Source organism: Aspergillus candidus, assembly GCF_002847045.1.
Source record: "Aspergillus candidus strain CBS 102.13 unplaced genomic scaffold BDW47scaffold_9, whole genome shotgun sequence".
Lineage (NCBI taxonomy): Eukaryota > Fungi > Ascomycota > Eurotiomycetes > Eurotiales > Aspergillaceae > Aspergillus > Aspergillus candidus.
The window spans coordinates 286733-302439 of record NW_020194014.1 but is presented as its reverse complement, the minus strand read 5'-3'; the positions used below and the strand labels follow the sequence as shown (position 1 = coordinate 302439).

At 55.6% G+C, this 15707-nt stretch overlaps 5 protein-coding genes across 5 annotated transcripts; 3 read left to right on the top strand and 2 right to left on the bottom strand.

Moving 5' to 3' along the window:
• Positions 1–816: 816 nt before the first annotated feature.
• Positions 817–3401, top strand: BDW47DRAFT_116039 (putative intracellular protein transport protein (Sat1); the record flags this gene model as incomplete). Its single annotated transcript, XM_024814876.1, has 3 exons — positions 817–1357; positions 1420–2475; positions 2524–3401. 3 exons carry the CDS (start codon positions 817–819, stop codon positions 3399–3401), a joined length of 2475 nt encoding a protein of 824 aa, XP_024674259.1.
• A 687-nt stretch (positions 3402–4088) lies between these two features.
• On the top strand, positions 4089–5182 carry BDW47DRAFT_93579 (Mob1/phocein family protein). The gene is made up of 4 exons (XM_024820255.1): positions 4089–4398; positions 4459–4552; positions 4608–4741; positions 4801–5182. Exons 1-4 carry the CDS (start codon positions 4191–4193, stop codon positions 5040–5042), a joined length of 678 nt encoding a protein of 225 aa, XP_024674258.1. The 5' UTR covers positions 4089–4190; the 3' UTR covers positions 5043–5182.
• A 159-nt stretch (positions 5183–5341) lies between these two features.
• Positions 5342–6542, top strand: BDW47DRAFT_101652 (F1F0 ATP synthase subunit 5). Its single transcript, XM_024811698.1, has 4 exons — positions 5342–5570; positions 5769–6080; positions 6180–6269; positions 6324–6542. The coding sequence occupies exons 1-4, from the start codon at positions 5403–5405 to the stop codon at positions 6435–6437; spliced, it is 684 nt and encodes a 227-aa protein (XP_024674257.1). The 5' UTR covers positions 5342–5402; the 3' UTR covers positions 6438–6542.
• A 519-nt stretch (positions 6543–7061) lies between these two features.
• BDW47DRAFT_93559 (uncharacterized protein) lies at positions 7062–10698 on the bottom strand. The gene is made up of 6 exons (XM_024820254.1): positions 10353–10698; positions 10193–10292; positions 8693–10139; positions 8537–8633; positions 7699–8484; positions 7062–7621 (listed from the first exon to the last, which is right to left on the bottom strand). The coding sequence occupies exons 1-6, from the start codon at positions 10505–10507 to the stop codon at positions 7141–7143; spliced, it is 3066 nt and encodes a 1021-aa protein (XP_024674256.1). The 5' UTR covers positions 10508–10698; the 3' UTR covers positions 7062–7140.
• Positions 10699–11325: 627 nt separating this feature from the next.
• BDW47DRAFT_101645 (uncharacterized protein) lies at positions 11326–13106 on the bottom strand. The gene is made up of 4 exons (XM_024811697.1): positions 12396–13106; positions 12239–12328; positions 12028–12179; positions 11326–11970 (listed from the first exon to the last, which is right to left on the bottom strand). The coding sequence occupies exons 1-4, from the start codon at positions 12446–12448 to the stop codon at positions 11876–11878; spliced, it is 390 nt and encodes a 129-aa protein (XP_024674255.1). The 5' UTR covers positions 12449–13106; the 3' UTR covers positions 11326–11875.
• Between the last annotated feature and the right edge of the window lie 2601 nt (positions 13107–15707).

Below are 15707 nucleotides of genomic sequence, written 5' to 3'. Positions count from 1 at the left end.
CGTAAGAGAGGGTCGATCGCCTCTTTATATATTTCCGACGGATAGCTAGGCCGGTGAACATCAACAAAAGTGCTTAACTGCGCGCCCATTTGACATAGAGACCTGTATACCGGTTCAGATAGAGGCTTGGAGAATTTTATACGAAGTTATACACCAAAGTCTACATAAAAAAACAATATAACAATTAATGCGACTAGCAAAATATCTGTATAGGAGAGCTGACTAAGTCTTATGAAAAAGCATAGTCTAGTCATGGGATCCCATGTGATATTCCATTTGAGCACCGAGCTTTTCGGATAATGGACTGACTAGAATCTGGAATCCACTGAGGCATTGACTTGGAACCCGGAGTATTCTAACTGTGAACCGACTATAGCTACGACTGATCCTGTCATCTGTGCGTGGGTCTCTCCCGGCCTGATCCTAACCGCGCTAGCTTGACCTCTCCAACCCAGCGACAGTCTCCACCGACAGAACACCTATTAATTACTACCATCGCATCCTCATATCTCATACTCTTATTCATATCCAAGTCGGCCCCTTGATCAATTCCACCCGGTATCGACTGTCGAATGGTTTGCGTGAGATGATGGCTATGTCTTAGTTGGCGATCAATTCCCCTCGCGTCATCCTCCCCATTTCTCTCCCCGCGCTTATCCATCCTTTCACCACTCCGACTCCCTCCATTTCTCTCCCCCCCCCCAGGTGGTGGCTGGTCCCCCCCACAAACAACCCCCTCAACTCCCCCCTCTCTTACCCCGGATTTCTTAATACTTATTTGTCCCCCGCCCATATGGTGAGATTGCGACACTCGTCATGCCACCGGACATCCAGGTCTTCGTGAAATGGAAAGATCAGACTATCTTTGCCGGAGAAGACGTGGAATGCACCATCACCTTTAAGAACGTCGCGGAGAGCGTCGATTCCACTCGTGCTGCCCACAGCCCTCAACAACGAAATCAATCGCGAACGAGGGATATTAGTCCCCACTCCGAGTCGCGATTCTCACTCAAATCCCCCTCCAGCATCTTCTTCAGCTCCAGCTCTAGCCGCCGTTCCTACCCGTCCATTCCGAAGAAGAGCCCGTCCCATCGCATCTCATCGTCCGTTAGCTCCCCGTTGATCGGCTCCCATAGCTTCCCACCTCCGTCGTCGCCGCGCAACGGCCCTCCGTTCGGGCATAAGCACAAACGGTCCATCTCGATCCTGTCCATTGACAGTGAGGGTGGAGACAAGACTCCGAGGACTTCGTCGCAATATGGCCGCCCCATGGTACCGGCCAGGGGGCATGGGCGCTCTGCCAGCATGCAGGTAGTACCGAGGCGATATGAAGGCTACGAGGACAGTTCCAACAGAGGTATACAGTGACGTACATGTCCCTTCAGTCGGACCGAGTCTAACGAGTGACTTTTCTCCCAGATGGATACAGCCCTGGCCGTGGTTTGCCATCCGTGTCGCCCCTAACCCCGTCGCCTGGAAAACTGAGGGTCGACGTGGAGGGATTGACGCGACCAGGTCTCCCAGCACAGGGACGCCTCAGTCCCGGCAGAACGATCGAACCCCAACGGATGCCTGCGCGCCGGCCTCAATTGCCTCCGATCGACTTCAAGTTTCCCGCCGCTCCACCTTCAGACACCAGCAACGGTCGCCCGGGAACGTCTCCCTCTTCTCTATCGGCGGAAGGTAGTGCGATCACAACGAGATCGCGAGGGAGTGATGGGTTTGCCCTCGCTCCTGGAATGACCAAGATCGCGTCGACATCGAGCGTGAGTGGGAGTCATCGGAGCAGTGGGGAGTTTTATGCCCCCAGCGACAAATCCTCCGAGACGTTTCAATCAGAATACACGAACTACTTGATGGGCCCGCCGCGACCATCGCCGGTGCGGATGCGGCACGCACGGCACATGTCCAGTGTGGACCCGGTGGGCTCACATCCTCATGCCCAGACACTCCTGATGGGCTATGCGCAAATCAGCGCATCGTTCACCGTCGACGGATCGTTGATCAACCAATCTATGTTTGAAGAAGTGAAGCGGAAAGGGGTCGTTGGGGGCCAAGGGGGGATGGCCGGCGGTCCCAACGGGCGAGCGACACCCAGCGGCGATAGAGGTCGCAAAGGCGGTTTCTGGGGTGCTCTGAAGTGGAACAGTATCGAGGAGTCTCTGAGCGGACTCCTCCAGAACAATGAACTGGACGGGCTACGGGAGATGCGGGGGGTGAGCTCCTCCCGATCGATTCCTTTACTATCCACATCACAATCGTTATTGTTTGTCGACCTACGGCTGGCACCCGGTGAAGAGCAGTCCTACTCGTTCTCTTTTACACTGCCCAGCGGCCTGCCAGCCAGTCACAGGGGCAAGGCGATCAAGATTGCCTACAACCTCGTAATCGGCACGCAACGCCCAAGTGCTCCGAATGAAACCCAGCGGATGAATCGCATCAGTATCCCGTTCCGTGTCTTTAGCGGTGTCAATAGTAAGTGCTCCCAACTGGAAGTGTCTGCACATAGTTAACCTATTCTAGGCCAAGGAACGATCCTTGGACATGACCTGATGCAACCCTACGTCCTTCTCCGCGACGAAGCAAGGGTGCAAAAAGTCAACTCTAGCATGCCCCCTCCTGTCAAAATGAAAAGCATCAGCGGGGCCACATGGGCCTCGGCACCGGAGTTCTTGTCCTATGTGGACGAGATTCTGGAGCAGCGGTCCCGCAGTACGCTGCTTCGACCACCCGATAGCCTGGCGGATAAGCGGCTCAGTCACGACGTGTCAACCCCTGGGCCGCTGACCTGCAAGGATGCCATTGACCTGGCTGTTCTGCGGAGCAACCAAGCATTGGCCTCTTCCCGTAGCCCGAACCGGTTCGAGATCGCGCGCAACGGACGCCGGATCGCCGTGGTGGTACTCAATCGGCCGTCGCACCGACTAGGGGAGACGATCATCGCGACGATCGACTTTGCGGACGCCGCGCTGCCATGCTATGCGCTGCGGGCGTCGCTCGAAACGTCGGAGCGAGTGGCCCCCGAGTTGGCGGTGCGGTCCAACGCGAGCATCCGACGGGCGACGCGACGCGTACACGCCACCTTTTTCGAGAACACCCTGTTTGCCTCGCGGGTGGTGTTCAGTCCGGCAGTTCCCATGGCGGCCACGCCGACAATCCTGACGACTGGTGTCAATCACGAGTGGGAGCTGCGATTCGAGTTCGTGACCAACACCGCGCAGCACAATCCGCCATCGGGAGCAGGTCTACTTGAGACTGCGACGGAGGACGACCGCGGCGTGATTAGAACGGCGATCGAGAGCCTGGGATGTGAGTCTTTCGAGATTGCAATCCCGATCACGGTCTACGGGGAGACAGTGCGAGAGCAAACGCCTGAGGAGAGTGAAGGGTATTCTATATAGGACGTAATCATATAAACCTGTCACGCAGAGACGTGGAGTTACTTCTCTTCTTTTTATTGCAGAGATGCCGGGGAAAAGATGGTTAATCAAAACACAACCCTTGCATGTATAAAATAGTTACTGTTCGTTACATCGTGTGCGTACGGAGGAGTAAGTGATATGGATTACTTGAGTCGTCGGGGCAACGACGGGAGATGCCCGGGGCATCCAGGGATCGGGCAGTGGAGTCCTTAGGCTCCATCATCGAGCAGAGCGATACTTCGAGTTCCATCTCCCGATGCGATCGCATGACAGTGTCTTCCTGTCTTCCCACTATCCTCCTCTCGACATCCACCTGCCTTTATCCTCCCCTCGCTGAAACCTGGTGAGTTTATCGAATTTCCTGCTTACGCGTTCCGCATCTCTAACCGAGGGGCTCCTCTGAATGTAGGCGCATTCCGACCGTCCACCACTAAAGGCTGCACCGTCGATCCAACCGCCCGCTTGCGTGACGTGACGATACTATCTGGAGCTTTGAGGAACTGAACCGAGGACGAGACGAGTGGAATAATGGCTTCGTTGATCACTACCATGTCAGTGCCCATGATCGCTGGGAACTATTCTCTGCTTCTGCCCCGCCATCGTCGTAATCATCATCATCATCATCATCATCATCATCAGCACTCGCACATTCCTCCCATCTCCACAAATACCCTGACCGAATAGTACTGGGTTCACACTCCCTACCTCCCTATGATCGACTCTTTGCGTGCCCTCCCGCTGAACCCACTGCACCTATACCTATGACCGATGGAGGGAACCGTCCACCTCAACTCTGTACTGACAATTCCTAGTAATGCGCGCACGCGAGCGCCCTTTAAGCCGCGTTCGGCCGCCAAAGGAACTAGCAGCTACCAGCTGAGACAGTTTGCCGAGGCGACGCTGGGTAGCGGGAGCTTGCGCAAGGCCGTCAAGCTGCCCGAGGGGGAAGATTTGAACGAATGGCTCGCGGTGAATGGTGAGGCTCGCTTCTCATGATACCTACCGTTGGGTGGACGTGGGGGCTAATTGGAGGCAGTGGTCGACTTCTACAACCAGATTAACCTGCTCTACGGATCCATCACCGAGTTTTGCTCGCCGCAATCATGCCCCGAGATGAAAGCGACCGATGAGTATGCACGCCGTTATCTAATCCAGTAGGGGGTCACATCGCTTATAATGGAATAGGTTCGAGTATCTGTGGCAGGACTCGGAGAATTACAAGCGCCCGACCAAGATGTCTGCTCCGGAGTATATCGAGCATCTGATGAGTTGGGTGCAGAGCAATGTCGACAATGAGCAGATGTTCCCCAGCCGGCTGGGTAGGTTCCTCTTCTTTTTCCCATATGCCGAGATGGACCGCGAGGCTAAGACTGAATAGGCGTCCCTTTTCCCAAAAGTTTCTCCTCCCTCGTTCGCCAGATCTTCAAGCGCCTGTACCGCGTGTACGCACACATCTACTGCCACCACTACCCCGTGGTGGTGCATCTAGGCCTGGAGCCGCACCTCAACACCAGCTTCAAGCATTACATCCTGTTCATCGACGAGCACCGGCTGGCGACTGGGAAGGACTATTATGGGCCGCTGGGAGATCTGGTGGACAGTATGATCCGGAGTGATTAAGCGGACAGGAAGAATCGGCGTTCGGTGTTGGAGCATCATGTGGAACGGACATCACATAACTAGGTATTATTATGATTTTTAGCGTTAGTCGTCACGAACGTAGGCAAGAATAAACAAGATTGCACGAAACGAAAGACCAAGATTTGCACAAAGCGATGACACTAGTACAAATATCGCTGCCTCAGGCTATAGTCGAAAATTCGGCGCGAGCGGGAACTCACGTGACGCCGGGAGAAGTTGGAATCGGCAACTCCAACTTCGTCTCCCCCTCCGCAGAACCACCTCATACAAAACCTCGTCTTCTCGACAGCTACTCGTCCCCTCCCTCCCCTCTCCACCACCCACCGGTCAATCTTCACCATGCTCCCCGCTAGCGTCGCCCGCGCCGGCCTGCGTGCCACGGCCCAGCAGTTCGCCATGCCTCGCACTGCCGTCATGAACGGCCTGAGGACCTATGCCACCGCGACCCAGGAGGTCAAGCCCCCTGTTGCCCTGTACGGCGTTGACGGCACCTATGCCACTGCTCTGGTTGGTTTCCTATCCCTCAATGGTTGAATAGATGCGGGGGGAACAAGTGGTGGAATTGGATGTTGCAGAACGAAACGGGACACCCGCTTCGCTTCTCCATTGACCCGACAAACATCACCACCCATCAATATCCACAACCAATCCCAACGCAGCCGATCGAAGAATATCAATCAGACCAAACTAACCATGGCATCATAGTACACCGCCGCCTCCAAGGCCTCCGCCCTGGACCAGACCGCTCGCTCCCTCGCCAGCCTGGGTGACACCCTCCAGGCCGACCGCAAGCTGACGGGCATCATCTCGGCCCCGACCCTGACCGTCTCCGACAAGCAGCAGATCGTGCAGGAGCTGCTCCGACTGACCGGCGACAAGGGCGAGGTTGTGAAGAACTTCCTGACTACGCTGGCCGAGAACAACCGTCTGGGTGCGCTTGAGGGTGTGTGCGAGAAGTTCAACACTCTGATGGGTGCTCACCGTGGTGAGGTTGAGCTGAACATCACCAGTGCTCAGGTATTTCTTTACTCCTTTAACAGTTCAAAAGAAAGAACAAAAGACAAGATATACTCGCTTGGAAGAGAAAACCATTCAAGAAACTAACGATAATAATAGGAACTCGACACCAAGACCATCAACCGCCTCGAGAAGGCCGTTGCCAAGTCCGAGTACAGCCAGGGCAAGAAGCTCAAGGTTGTCTCCAAGGTATTCCATCTCCCCTTTCACCATACATATATTCCCAATACTAACTAAGTAAAGGTCAACCCCGACCTCGTCGGCGGCCTCGTTGTCGAAATCGGCGACCGCACCATCGACCTCAGCGTGTCGTCCAAGATCGCCAAGCTGAACAAGGCCCTCACCGACGCTTTGTAAATTATCTCTCGTCTTTTTAAAACCTGTGTCCCTGTTACCCTATCTATCTATCCTCTAGATTATGCGGTGCACCTTGTCTAGTATCATATAACCAATCAACTATATTATCTTCTTCGTTGGTTTTTGAGTGGGGTTGTTTTGATGGGGTTCTTCTGAGCTGTTGAGCTTGTCTGTAGGAGAGTAGCAGTACCTCGTGATATCGATAGAGAGACACAGTATACATCTACCAGAAGTACATTCAACCTAGCAAGGAATAGCAGTATCAATGAATCAAACATGGCGACAAAAGGCATATACCAAATATCCTTAATATATACTAAACAAACCATCATGTAGTAAGTAAACTACTCTGTCGTATACCAATCGATAAATATCCATCTCCGTCTCAGCCATCATCATCGTCATCAATTATATTAGTCCATCCATCCACCCACTCCACTCTCGAATACCGAGACCCTAGCACTCGCCAACTGGTGTTCGACCTAAACTCGAACACCAGAGGTCAAACAAAACGCACCTCATTCTCGTTAGTACTAGGTCAGTACTAAATATGACTACGCAGAGAGAGACAGATATAGACAGTCCAAAGCTAACAACAGATTCTACTATACTATATATGTAAGCCAATGATATATGTATATATGCACGCATAATTGCAATAACTCTACCTCAAAACACACAACCAACTATATGGTCAAGTATATCAAACCCTGCCACGCCCACGCCCACGCCCAGCACCATCATCCCCCTTTCCATCTCCACCCCCATTAGAACCACCATTAGGATCCCCATCATCAGTCCCATCAACCTGCGTCTCGAACTCATCCTCATAAGCCCCCATCGACTTCCTCCGTCTCACCTTCTCCAGCTGACTCTCCACATACTGCGACACATGATCATCAGCGATGAGCGATCCGCCCGGAGTAGTCGGCCGAGCCTCATCCTTCACGGCGGAGTCGGCCGCGCCGGGAGTGGCGCTACCGCCCCCAAAGGCAGACTCGAAGTCGCTGCGATTGCCGATGGAGCGGCTGGTGGAGGAGCGGCGGATGTGGGGGCGGCTGCTTGTGCGGTGGTGGGTGTGTGGGTTGGGATGGGCGGAGGAGGAGCGGGCGAAGACGTCGTCGAAGTAGTGGGAGGCTGCTGCGAAGGGGGAGCGGGGGGTTTGGGGGAGGCGGCAGTTTATTCTGTTTTTCGTTTAGCATATGATTTATGTGTAGAGAGAGGGTAGGGAGAGATAGATGGAGGGAGGGAGGAAACATACCCCGTATCGTGAATAACTTTGGCGATCAGGCCCGTCCAGCCACACTGGTGAGACGCACCCAGACCCCGTCCGGTGTCGCCGTCAAAGTACTCGTGGAACCACATGTAGTCCTTCCAATGCTCATCAAAGTCAAGCAGGTCGTTATTGTCATGGACAGCACGGCGGCCGTGGTCGTTACGCGCAAACAGATGTTGCAGACGGTGCTGGAGCTCTTCGGCCACATGTCCCAGATGCATGTATTCCCCAGATCCCGTAGGACACTCAACCTGGAACGAATCCCCATAGAACATGTAAAAGCGAAGGAGGGACTCAACCAGCAAGAAGTTAACGCAGAGCCAGACCGGCCCGCGCCAGTTACTGTTCCCCCCGAATAGAGCACTATCCGACTCGCCAGCGACGTAGCTAACGCGGAACTCCTGCCCGTTGACAGCCATCGAGTAGGGATGCTCGCTGTGGTACTTGGACATGGAGCGGATGCCGTGCTTGGACAGGAACTCCGTCTCGTCGAGCATCCGCTTGAGGATCAGTTCCAGTCGGTCTTTGCTGACTAGCGAGAGCAGCAGACGGTCGTCTTTGCCGCGGCGCTTCATGCTCGCGATGTTGCGCTCTGCGACATCCGCGCGGTTCTCGATGAACCAGTCCATGCGCCGCTTGAAGGAGGGGAATTGGTTGATGAGTTCGGGTTCTAGGGTGAGGACTGCGTAGAGGGGGATTAGGCCGACTAGGGAGCGGACGGGGAGTTGTTGCGTCCAGGGCTCGCCGTAGGAGATTGCGTCGTAGTAGAATCTAGTATCTTTAGTATGATTGGACCTGCAGTGTCAAGAGAAGCAATGCATACCCGTCTTCTTCGTTCCAGAGCGATGATTCCTGCCCGCCGGATCGGAACGTCATGGCGTCGCTGATGAGGATGAAATGCTCGAAGAATTTCGACGCAACTGACCCATCATTAGCATGTTCCCTTTCTTTTCATTTCTGCAACAAACAAGCAACATACTATCTTCGTAAATGCGACGGTGCTTCGCCAGCTCGAGCGCAATGTTCAGCATACACAGGCAGTAGAACGCCATCCAGCCCGTACTATCCGCCTGCTCCAGAACTCCCCCCGTGGGCAGCGGCTCAGATCGGTTGAAGAGCCCGATATTGTCGAGACCCAAAAAGCCACCCTCGAAGACATTCTTACCCCCCGAGTCCTTCCGGTTAACCCACCAGGTAAAGTTCAGCAGCAGCTTCTGGAAGACGCGCTCCAGGAAATCCAGATCCTGCCGTCCGTACATCTTCCGCTCGATCTTGAACGTGCGGAACACGGCCCACGCGTGCACGGGAGGGTTGACATCGCCAAAGTTCCACTCGTAGGCAGCCAGCTGGCCGTTGGGGTGCATGTACCACTCGCGCGTCAGCAGATCGAGCTGCCGCTTCGCGAACTCGGGGTCGATCATGGCCAGCGGGATGCAGTGAAAGGCGGTGTCCCACGCGGCGAAGAAGGGATACTCCCACGAGTCGGGCATGGACAGGATGTCGTCCATGTACAGGTGCTTCCACTGTTGATTGCGGACGTGCTTCCGACCGGGCGGCGGCGGCACCATGCCCGGGTCGCCGTTGGCCCACTGGTCCCAGACGAAGTGGTAGAACTGCTTGCACCACATCATGCCCGCGAAGGCCTGGCGCTGGATGTTGCGCAGGTCATCGCTCATGGGCAGCGGGCTGATGTGGTAGTAGAAGTCGTCGGCTTCGGCCCGGCGCTCCTCGACTACCTCGTCCAGTGCTTCTTCGTCTACGAATTCCTCGCGCTTCCGCGATAGTCGGAACCGGACGACGGCGCACTCGCCTGGGGGAATCCCCTCCCCTTCGTCGAAGGCGTACCAGGCGGCGAACTTGGTGCCCTTCTGCGCGGGGTTCACCACGTCCTTCTCTTCGTCGACGATGTGACGGTGGAAGGCGTCCTTCACGTACGCCTGGTCGTTCTCCGTCTGCCACAGCAGCTCATTGTTCGTCTCGTTCTCGGTGAACAGCATGCGCGGCAAGACGTCTTCCTGGCTGTCGGCGAACGCGGGCGACGGGGAGAAGCGGACGTAGCGCTCCCCGAGCTTGTGGTGGGTGGACTTGGTGACCATGGGACCGACTTGCTCAAGGACAGGCCTCGGGGCATCGTTCTCGTGGCCCCAGGACCAGGTGTTGCGGAACCAGACTTGAGGGACGATGTGGAGGGGCGCCGGCTCGGGGCCGCGATTGTAGGCGATGACGCGGAAAATGAGCTCCTCCTCGTCGTCGCCCTCCTTGGCGGTCTCGATGAAGATATCCCAGTAGCGGTTGTCCTCGAAGACGCCCGTGTCGAGGATATTGTACTCACGATCCTCTCTTCCGCGGCGGGCGTTTTCCTCCACGAGGTTCTGGTAGGGGAACTTTTTCTGGGGGTACTTGTAGAGGTATTTCATGTACGAATGCTGGAGTCATATTGTTAGACTCCTTGCGATACTGGCGGACGAGAACCAATTACCGTCGGGGTGTTATCCAGGTGGAAGTGCGCTTCCTTGACGCTTTCGCCATGATTGCCTTGAGGATTGGAGAGGCCGAAAAGGCGTTCTTTGAGAAAGTCACTAGAAGATGTCAGTTTTCACCTTTTCCAAAAGACAAAAAAAAAAAAAAAAAACACATACTCCTTCTCATTCCAAAACGAAAACGCAATATTCTGCAAATTATGAGTATCGGAAACACCGGCGATACCATCCTCGCCCCAGCGGTAAGCTCGGGAGCGGGCATGGTCGTGGGAAAAGTCTGGACCAGCGGGGATCAGCACAGGTGGGGAAATCATCCAACCATCTCAACCAACTTCTTGGTGGAGATAGAATGAATTTGCTCGCAACACAATTGGGAAAAAAGAAAAGAGAGGGGAATTTACAGCTCCAAGCGTCTCCATTTTCACTATCACGGCGCAAAAAGTCAGCAAAAAATACTGATTGTCGTCCAGACAAAGGAGGGGTAAGTGGTTGTAGTGGGATAGCGGTGGACTTACGAGTAATCCTCACGGACTGCAGGTATCGTCATATCATGTCAGCGTCTAATTGGAATGTTGGATTGTAGAATGGAGGGGATTGGGGAGAAAAAAACTCACCGGTGGCCCATTGCCTCTCTGCGACGTAGGGACCCCATCGTTTCCAGTAGCGAGTGCGTTCCTTGTCTTCTTTCAAGCGCTTTTCTTCGGCGGATTCGTAGACGTGGCGGTCAATTAAGACCATGGTGGGATAAGGGAGAGAAGTCGATGAAGTATGGAGGAGGGGTGAAGGAGTAGAGAAGAAAAGGATGGAGAGGAGAGACGGGAATGCGAAGAGGTCAAGAAGAGGGGATTGAAGAAAAACTGCAGCTGTCAGGAAGATCCTCTGCAGTCCAACTCACACCTGCGTCTGCTTATCATTTTGCTCTCTTGGTCTTGGTTCAAGGTCGAGGTCAGTGCGGGGTGATGTCACTGCGGTCCAAACCTTGGAAGTTCAACCCGATTAACCACTTTGGGATGGATGTCTGACCCGTTTGGAGAGGTTGGGGGGGTTTATTGGTTGGGGATCGCATTTAACTACCTATCTTACACGCCACCGGTCCACTCTGCGATATTAGCGGATGGAAGGGTTCGTCAATCGGAATTATTCATACAGGGACGCATCTTACAGATACATCGAGAGGGGTTCGAGCTGGGATATCCACCAATGCAAATCCAACACAAATTATAAGATTAGCAAACATGCAAACGAAGACTACGCCACAAAAGCGAAGACTACCCCCTGTCGAAGACCGGGGGGTAGCACGCGATGAAATAATCAGGTCCCTCAAACATCAGTCGCCATGCCCCGTCGCCGTAGCGAGGAAGAGGCAACTGACATACTGTGAGAGCCACTAGAAGGGAGAAGAGAAGAACGGACGTCGTCCACCGCACAACCGATGCAGTCCTGGACGACGTAGAGGGGAATAAAACCGACGACCAAAACCAATTTCTCCAAATATGCCCCGCCAGATAACAGTAAAACGAATGAAGCCAAATCCATTCCAACCCCGTTCGGTACCGACTCGAACTCGATCGATTGGATCGATCCACAAAAACAAAAAAAAAAGGGTAATAATAATAGTTGGTGATTAGAAGGAGAGTGAGAGGGACGATCCCAGGATGACGCGATTTTCGACGGTCGATCGCTCACGAATTGCGGGAGGCATGCTGGTATCGCTGCTCATCCCCGCTGGAGTACTGGCCTGCGGTGTCCGTGGGGGATGTGGTCGCTGACGTGGATGCTGCAGGGTCAGTCAGTGATGGGACGGGTTGATCAGACGAGTTGAGAACGGCCTCACCAGCGGATTGTTGGTAGTCCCCGGTCTGGGCATGGGGGTTTCGCGAACCGCTCCCAGGGACGGGCTGGCGGGCCTTCAGACGTTCTTCGGCCTCGCGGATCCTAGTCTGGAGTTCTTCCAGTTCCTTGTTCTGGATCATCATTTGATATCTCCTGCGGGGTTTCCTTGTTAGGGGGATACTTTCGGGAGGGGATGATTGGGTCGACCATACTTGTTGTCCACACTCTGGGACAGCTCGGTCACATCCGAGTCTAAAGAAAAGGCACTGTCAAGGGCAGTTGAGAAAGCCTGAGCCATGGTCCTGACATGTATGGTCAGGCGATATTCGGGAATATAACGGGGGTGGGGGGAGAGAAGGGGAGACGAACGACTGCGGGCGAATGCGACCACTTGGCTTCCAACCTTGGTCTGCGTCCGACATGATGTATATTTATCCCAAGATTATATATATAAAAATATAAAATCGTATGTCAAGTGATATGGATGTTGAATATCACGATCCAAGTGGGAGAGGGAAGATCGAGTCGGGGAAGAAATAATCGACCGGTCAAGCGCACGGGGAGGAGTTAGGAGGGTTCTCGGGGGCGCAACAAGAGAAGATGTGAGGCGTGGGCGTGGCCGATCGCAAAGGACGAGCCTGGAGGAGGAGGAGGAGGAGGGGGGTGTGGAGAAGGGTGGTTGATTGGCACGATGGGTGGTTTGACAGGTTCAACGACCATGCACACGATGAATCGATCGAGGGGGAGGGGAGAAAGAAGGAGGAAGAGGGAGGATTGGAAAAAAAAAATAAGAATGAGGAAAAAAAGAGAAGATCAGAAAAAAAAGCACGATCAAGAGAATAAAAGGAAGGAAAAGGTAGATCGAAATGGAGGTCGCACTACTGGTTTCGAATGGACCAGGACCACTTTTTCCCGTTTGGGATGGGGATGGACTCTTGATCTTATATTTTCTATAAGTATATCCTTAACCCGGATGGAATTGTTGATAGAAAAGCAGATGACGATAAAGAAGATGAGAACAAAAGAATTGCACAAAAGAAATCAAGAGATTGAGAAAAGGAAGAAAGAAAAGGAAGAGAGAAGAGAGAGGACTGCTATAGTTCCGATTATACTTTGGATGATGACGCAGGGACCAGAGAGGGGGAGATAAAAGGGGGAGAGAAGGAGTGGAAGCCCCTGATGCGTGGGGATGTATCGGTCTGGTGATTTACCGTATTATTCACAGTACCATGGGGTTCTTTGGGGGCTGCCCCGACAACGCGCTGTACGGTGTGGTATTGATCAAATACGAGCTATGAACTACTATATAATGTTCATGAGTCAGCTATACATCACCTGACGACCATCCCGTTGTGCATCGTTGCTTTTTGCCCTCTTTTGTCGGCAGCAAAGTCTGCCTGGATTCCTGGATTCCTGATTCGGGCTCCTCGATTTCTCTCTCCAACTTTCTTCTTTTCTCTCCATCTTTTCTCTTTCTCTCCTCATCTCATATCTCCATTGTCTCGACTAGTCTCGATCGTCATCATCCCTCTCGTCCATCTTCAATCTAAACAACCCTTCCTCATTGCTCCCTCTCTTCCCTCTTGTCTTTTTCCCTTCCGTGGTTTTCCTTCTGCCTCCCTTCCTTCACTACGCAACTGGTCTCATCCGCCTCCCGCATTCCATCCCGTCGCGTCTCCCAAAACACTCACCCAGAAATCCCAAAGAAGAAAAATTAATCATCATCTAACGCGATCGACATCCTCTCGGTTTAGTCCAGAATAATACAGAAAATTAAAGACAAAGGGACGACAAATTTGATTGTTTCATTTAACCCATCCAATCATCCATCAATCACCCGAATGAATTAACCCGCCAAACCCGCTCCTGATTGAACCCTGCTCCTTGAATGGGATTGATTGACTCTCCCAACTCGCTCCCATCTCCCACCTCACCGCATCGCTCCTCTCCCCCCACCCCATCACCGTGGCACCCATCCCAAAGGCTCTTTCCCCCAGTGGCCGAGCCAACGGACAATGGGGGATGCCTCCTCTGTCGGCCTACACCCCTTTGGAGTCCCTCCTCTTCTTCCAGTCCCTTGCGGGTCTGGATGCGCCCCCCGCTAGTTTCGCCGCCATCTCCAATATCCTCCGCTCCAACCCCTTCGTCCGTCACAATGTCGCCTTTGATGCCCAGCGTCTCTCCCCAGAGGCTCTTCAGGACCTCTATGCCACCCTGATGCGCGACGGGGACCCCCTCGCCCTCACCGCTCACGAACCCAACGGCCATCCCGACGACGGGCCCGCTGCCACCACCAATCCCAAGAAACGCAAGATCGCGAGCCCCCGATCACGATCCCACTCCACCGTCGTCCCGGGTCTCGTCTCGCGTCTCTACTCCCGCTACAAGGAGCTCGTCACCAGTGAGATCAAGGACGAAGAGCAGCGGTACCGCGCCATCAATGACGAGATTGACCGCCTGCAGAGGGACCGCGACGCCCCGCGGGAATCCCTGCCCGCCCCGGTGACCCCGGTCGCGCCGCCTTCGTCGCGCGGACCACCCCTGGAGCCGATGGAGGTGGATGCAAAGGAGGAACAACCCCCCGGCCCCACGCCAGACGCCGCCCGCACGCAGCCGGCCCCGCTGGTCGAGGGGCAGAAACCACCCGGGGAACGCCCGCGCAAGGAGCCGGAGACGTCGACTCCCCCAGCCCATGCGGTCCCGCCGCCAGGGGTCACCCGCGCACCGCAACCACCCGCGCCACCACCTACGGCGCCTTCATCCACGGAGACGCCCCTGGCACAACCCCAACCCCAACCCCCGTCGCGGGGCCCGCCGGTGGTCCCGCAACCACCCCACCGACCGTCGCGACCACCACCCCCGTCGCCGTCCCAGCAGCCCCCGCCACAACCCCCGCCGGCAGTAGTCCCTCCATCGCCCACGGCCCCACGACCCATCCCCACACCTCAAGGCGCGTCGGACCAGGCAGCACCCGCGGTGCCCCGGCCGCCCCCGTCTGTGTCGCAGCCCCCGGCGGCGGCGACCGTTCCCGCTGGAGTCGCACCGCGGCCTCCCACTGGGACGTCGACACACCCGCCACCTCTCATCCCCGCGTCCGTGGCCCCGGCCGCGATCCCGCCCCAGCCACCGATCAAGCACGCTCCCTCGGTCCCCACCCCGCCGGTACCGCCGTCACCCGCCCAGTCGAGCTTCCAGCAATGGTCGCTGAACCCGCCCCAAACGCCACAGGCGCCCCATTCCCGACCCAAGCCGTCCGCCAAAGCCGCGGCCGGGAAGCCGTTGCCACCGCCGGCCCCGCCGGCCTCACTATCGAAGCCCCCCTCGCAGCCGTCCCCGAAACCCGAACCCCCTGCGCAGCCCAGTCCGGCCTTCCTTCCCCCCACCGTGCCCACCACGCCACGGCCGACGGCGGGAGTCGCGCCGCTTCCGGCCGCTGGGGCCCGTGGCCTCGAGACGCCGCTCGCGGCGGCCACCGCGCGGTGGTCCGAGTCGCGGGGATCCCGTCCGCCAGCACCGTCGGTCGACACCGCGGGCTCCTCAACCCCGTGGAAGAAGACCCCTCTCCGATTGACTATCCCCGAGTCCCCGCGGTCCCCGGATCGCCCACGCCCCGAGGATGTCAGCCCGATCAGCGACCGCGCCTCGTCCCCGCCGGGGTCCCGTGAGGCCACCCCCGACGAG

What these genes read in the sequence shown, in the direction of transcription:
- BDW47DRAFT_93579 (XM_024820255.1), top strand. Translation starts at nt 4,191, where the DNA reads ATGGAGGGAACCGTCCACCTCAACTCTGTACTGACAATTCCTAGTAAT. An exon ending in GAGATGAAAGCGACCGATGA is followed by an intron (nt 4,553 to 4,607) that starts GTATGCACGCCG and finishes ATAATGGAATAG; the next exon opens with GTTCGAGTATCTGTGGCAGG. An exon ending in GATGTTCCCCAGCCGGCTGG is followed by an intron (nt 4,742 to 4,800) that starts GTAGGTTCCTCT and finishes AAGACTGAATAG; the next exon opens with GCGTCCCTTTTCCCAAAAGT.
- BDW47DRAFT_101652 (XM_024811698.1), top strand. Translation starts at nt 5,403, where the DNA reads ATGCTCCCCGCTAGCGTCGCCCGCGCCGGCCTGCGTGCCACGGCCCAG. An exon ending in GCACCTATGCCACTGCTCTG is followed by an intron (nt 5,571 to 5,768) that starts GTTGGTTTCCTA and finishes ATGGCATCATAG; the next exon opens with TACACCGCCGCCTCCAAGGC. An exon ending in AGCTCAAGGTTGTCTCCAAG is followed by an intron (nt 6,270 to 6,323) that starts GTATTCCATCTC and finishes AACTAAGTAAAG; the next exon opens with GTCAACCCCGACCTCGTCGG.
- BDW47DRAFT_93559 (XM_024820254.1), bottom strand. Translation starts at nt 10,507, where the DNA reads ATGATTTCCCCACCTGTGCTGATCCCCGCTGGTCCAGACTTTTCCCAC. An exon ending in ACCTGGATAACACCCCGACG is followed by an intron (nt 10,140 to 10,192) that starts GTAATTGGTTCT and finishes ATATGACTCCAG; the next exon opens with CATTCGTACATGAAATACCT. An exon ending in CCGTCGCATTTACGAAGATA is followed by an intron (nt 8,634 to 8,692) that starts GTATGTTGCTTG and finishes ATGATGGGTCAG; the next exon opens with TTGCGTCGAAATTCTTCGAG.
- BDW47DRAFT_101645 (XM_024811697.1), bottom strand. Translation starts at nt 12,448, where the DNA reads ATGTCGGACGCAGACCAAGGTTGGAAGCCAAGTGGTCGCATTCGCCCG. An exon ending in TCCCAGAGTGTGGACAACAA is followed by an intron (nt 12,180 to 12,238) that starts GTATGGTCGACC and finishes GAAACCCCGCAG; the next exon opens with GAGATATCAAATGATGATCC. An exon ending in GGACTACCAACAATCCGCTG is followed by an intron (nt 11,971 to 12,027) that starts GTGAGGCCGTTC and finishes CTGACCCTGCAG; the next exon opens with CATCCACGTCAGCGACCACA.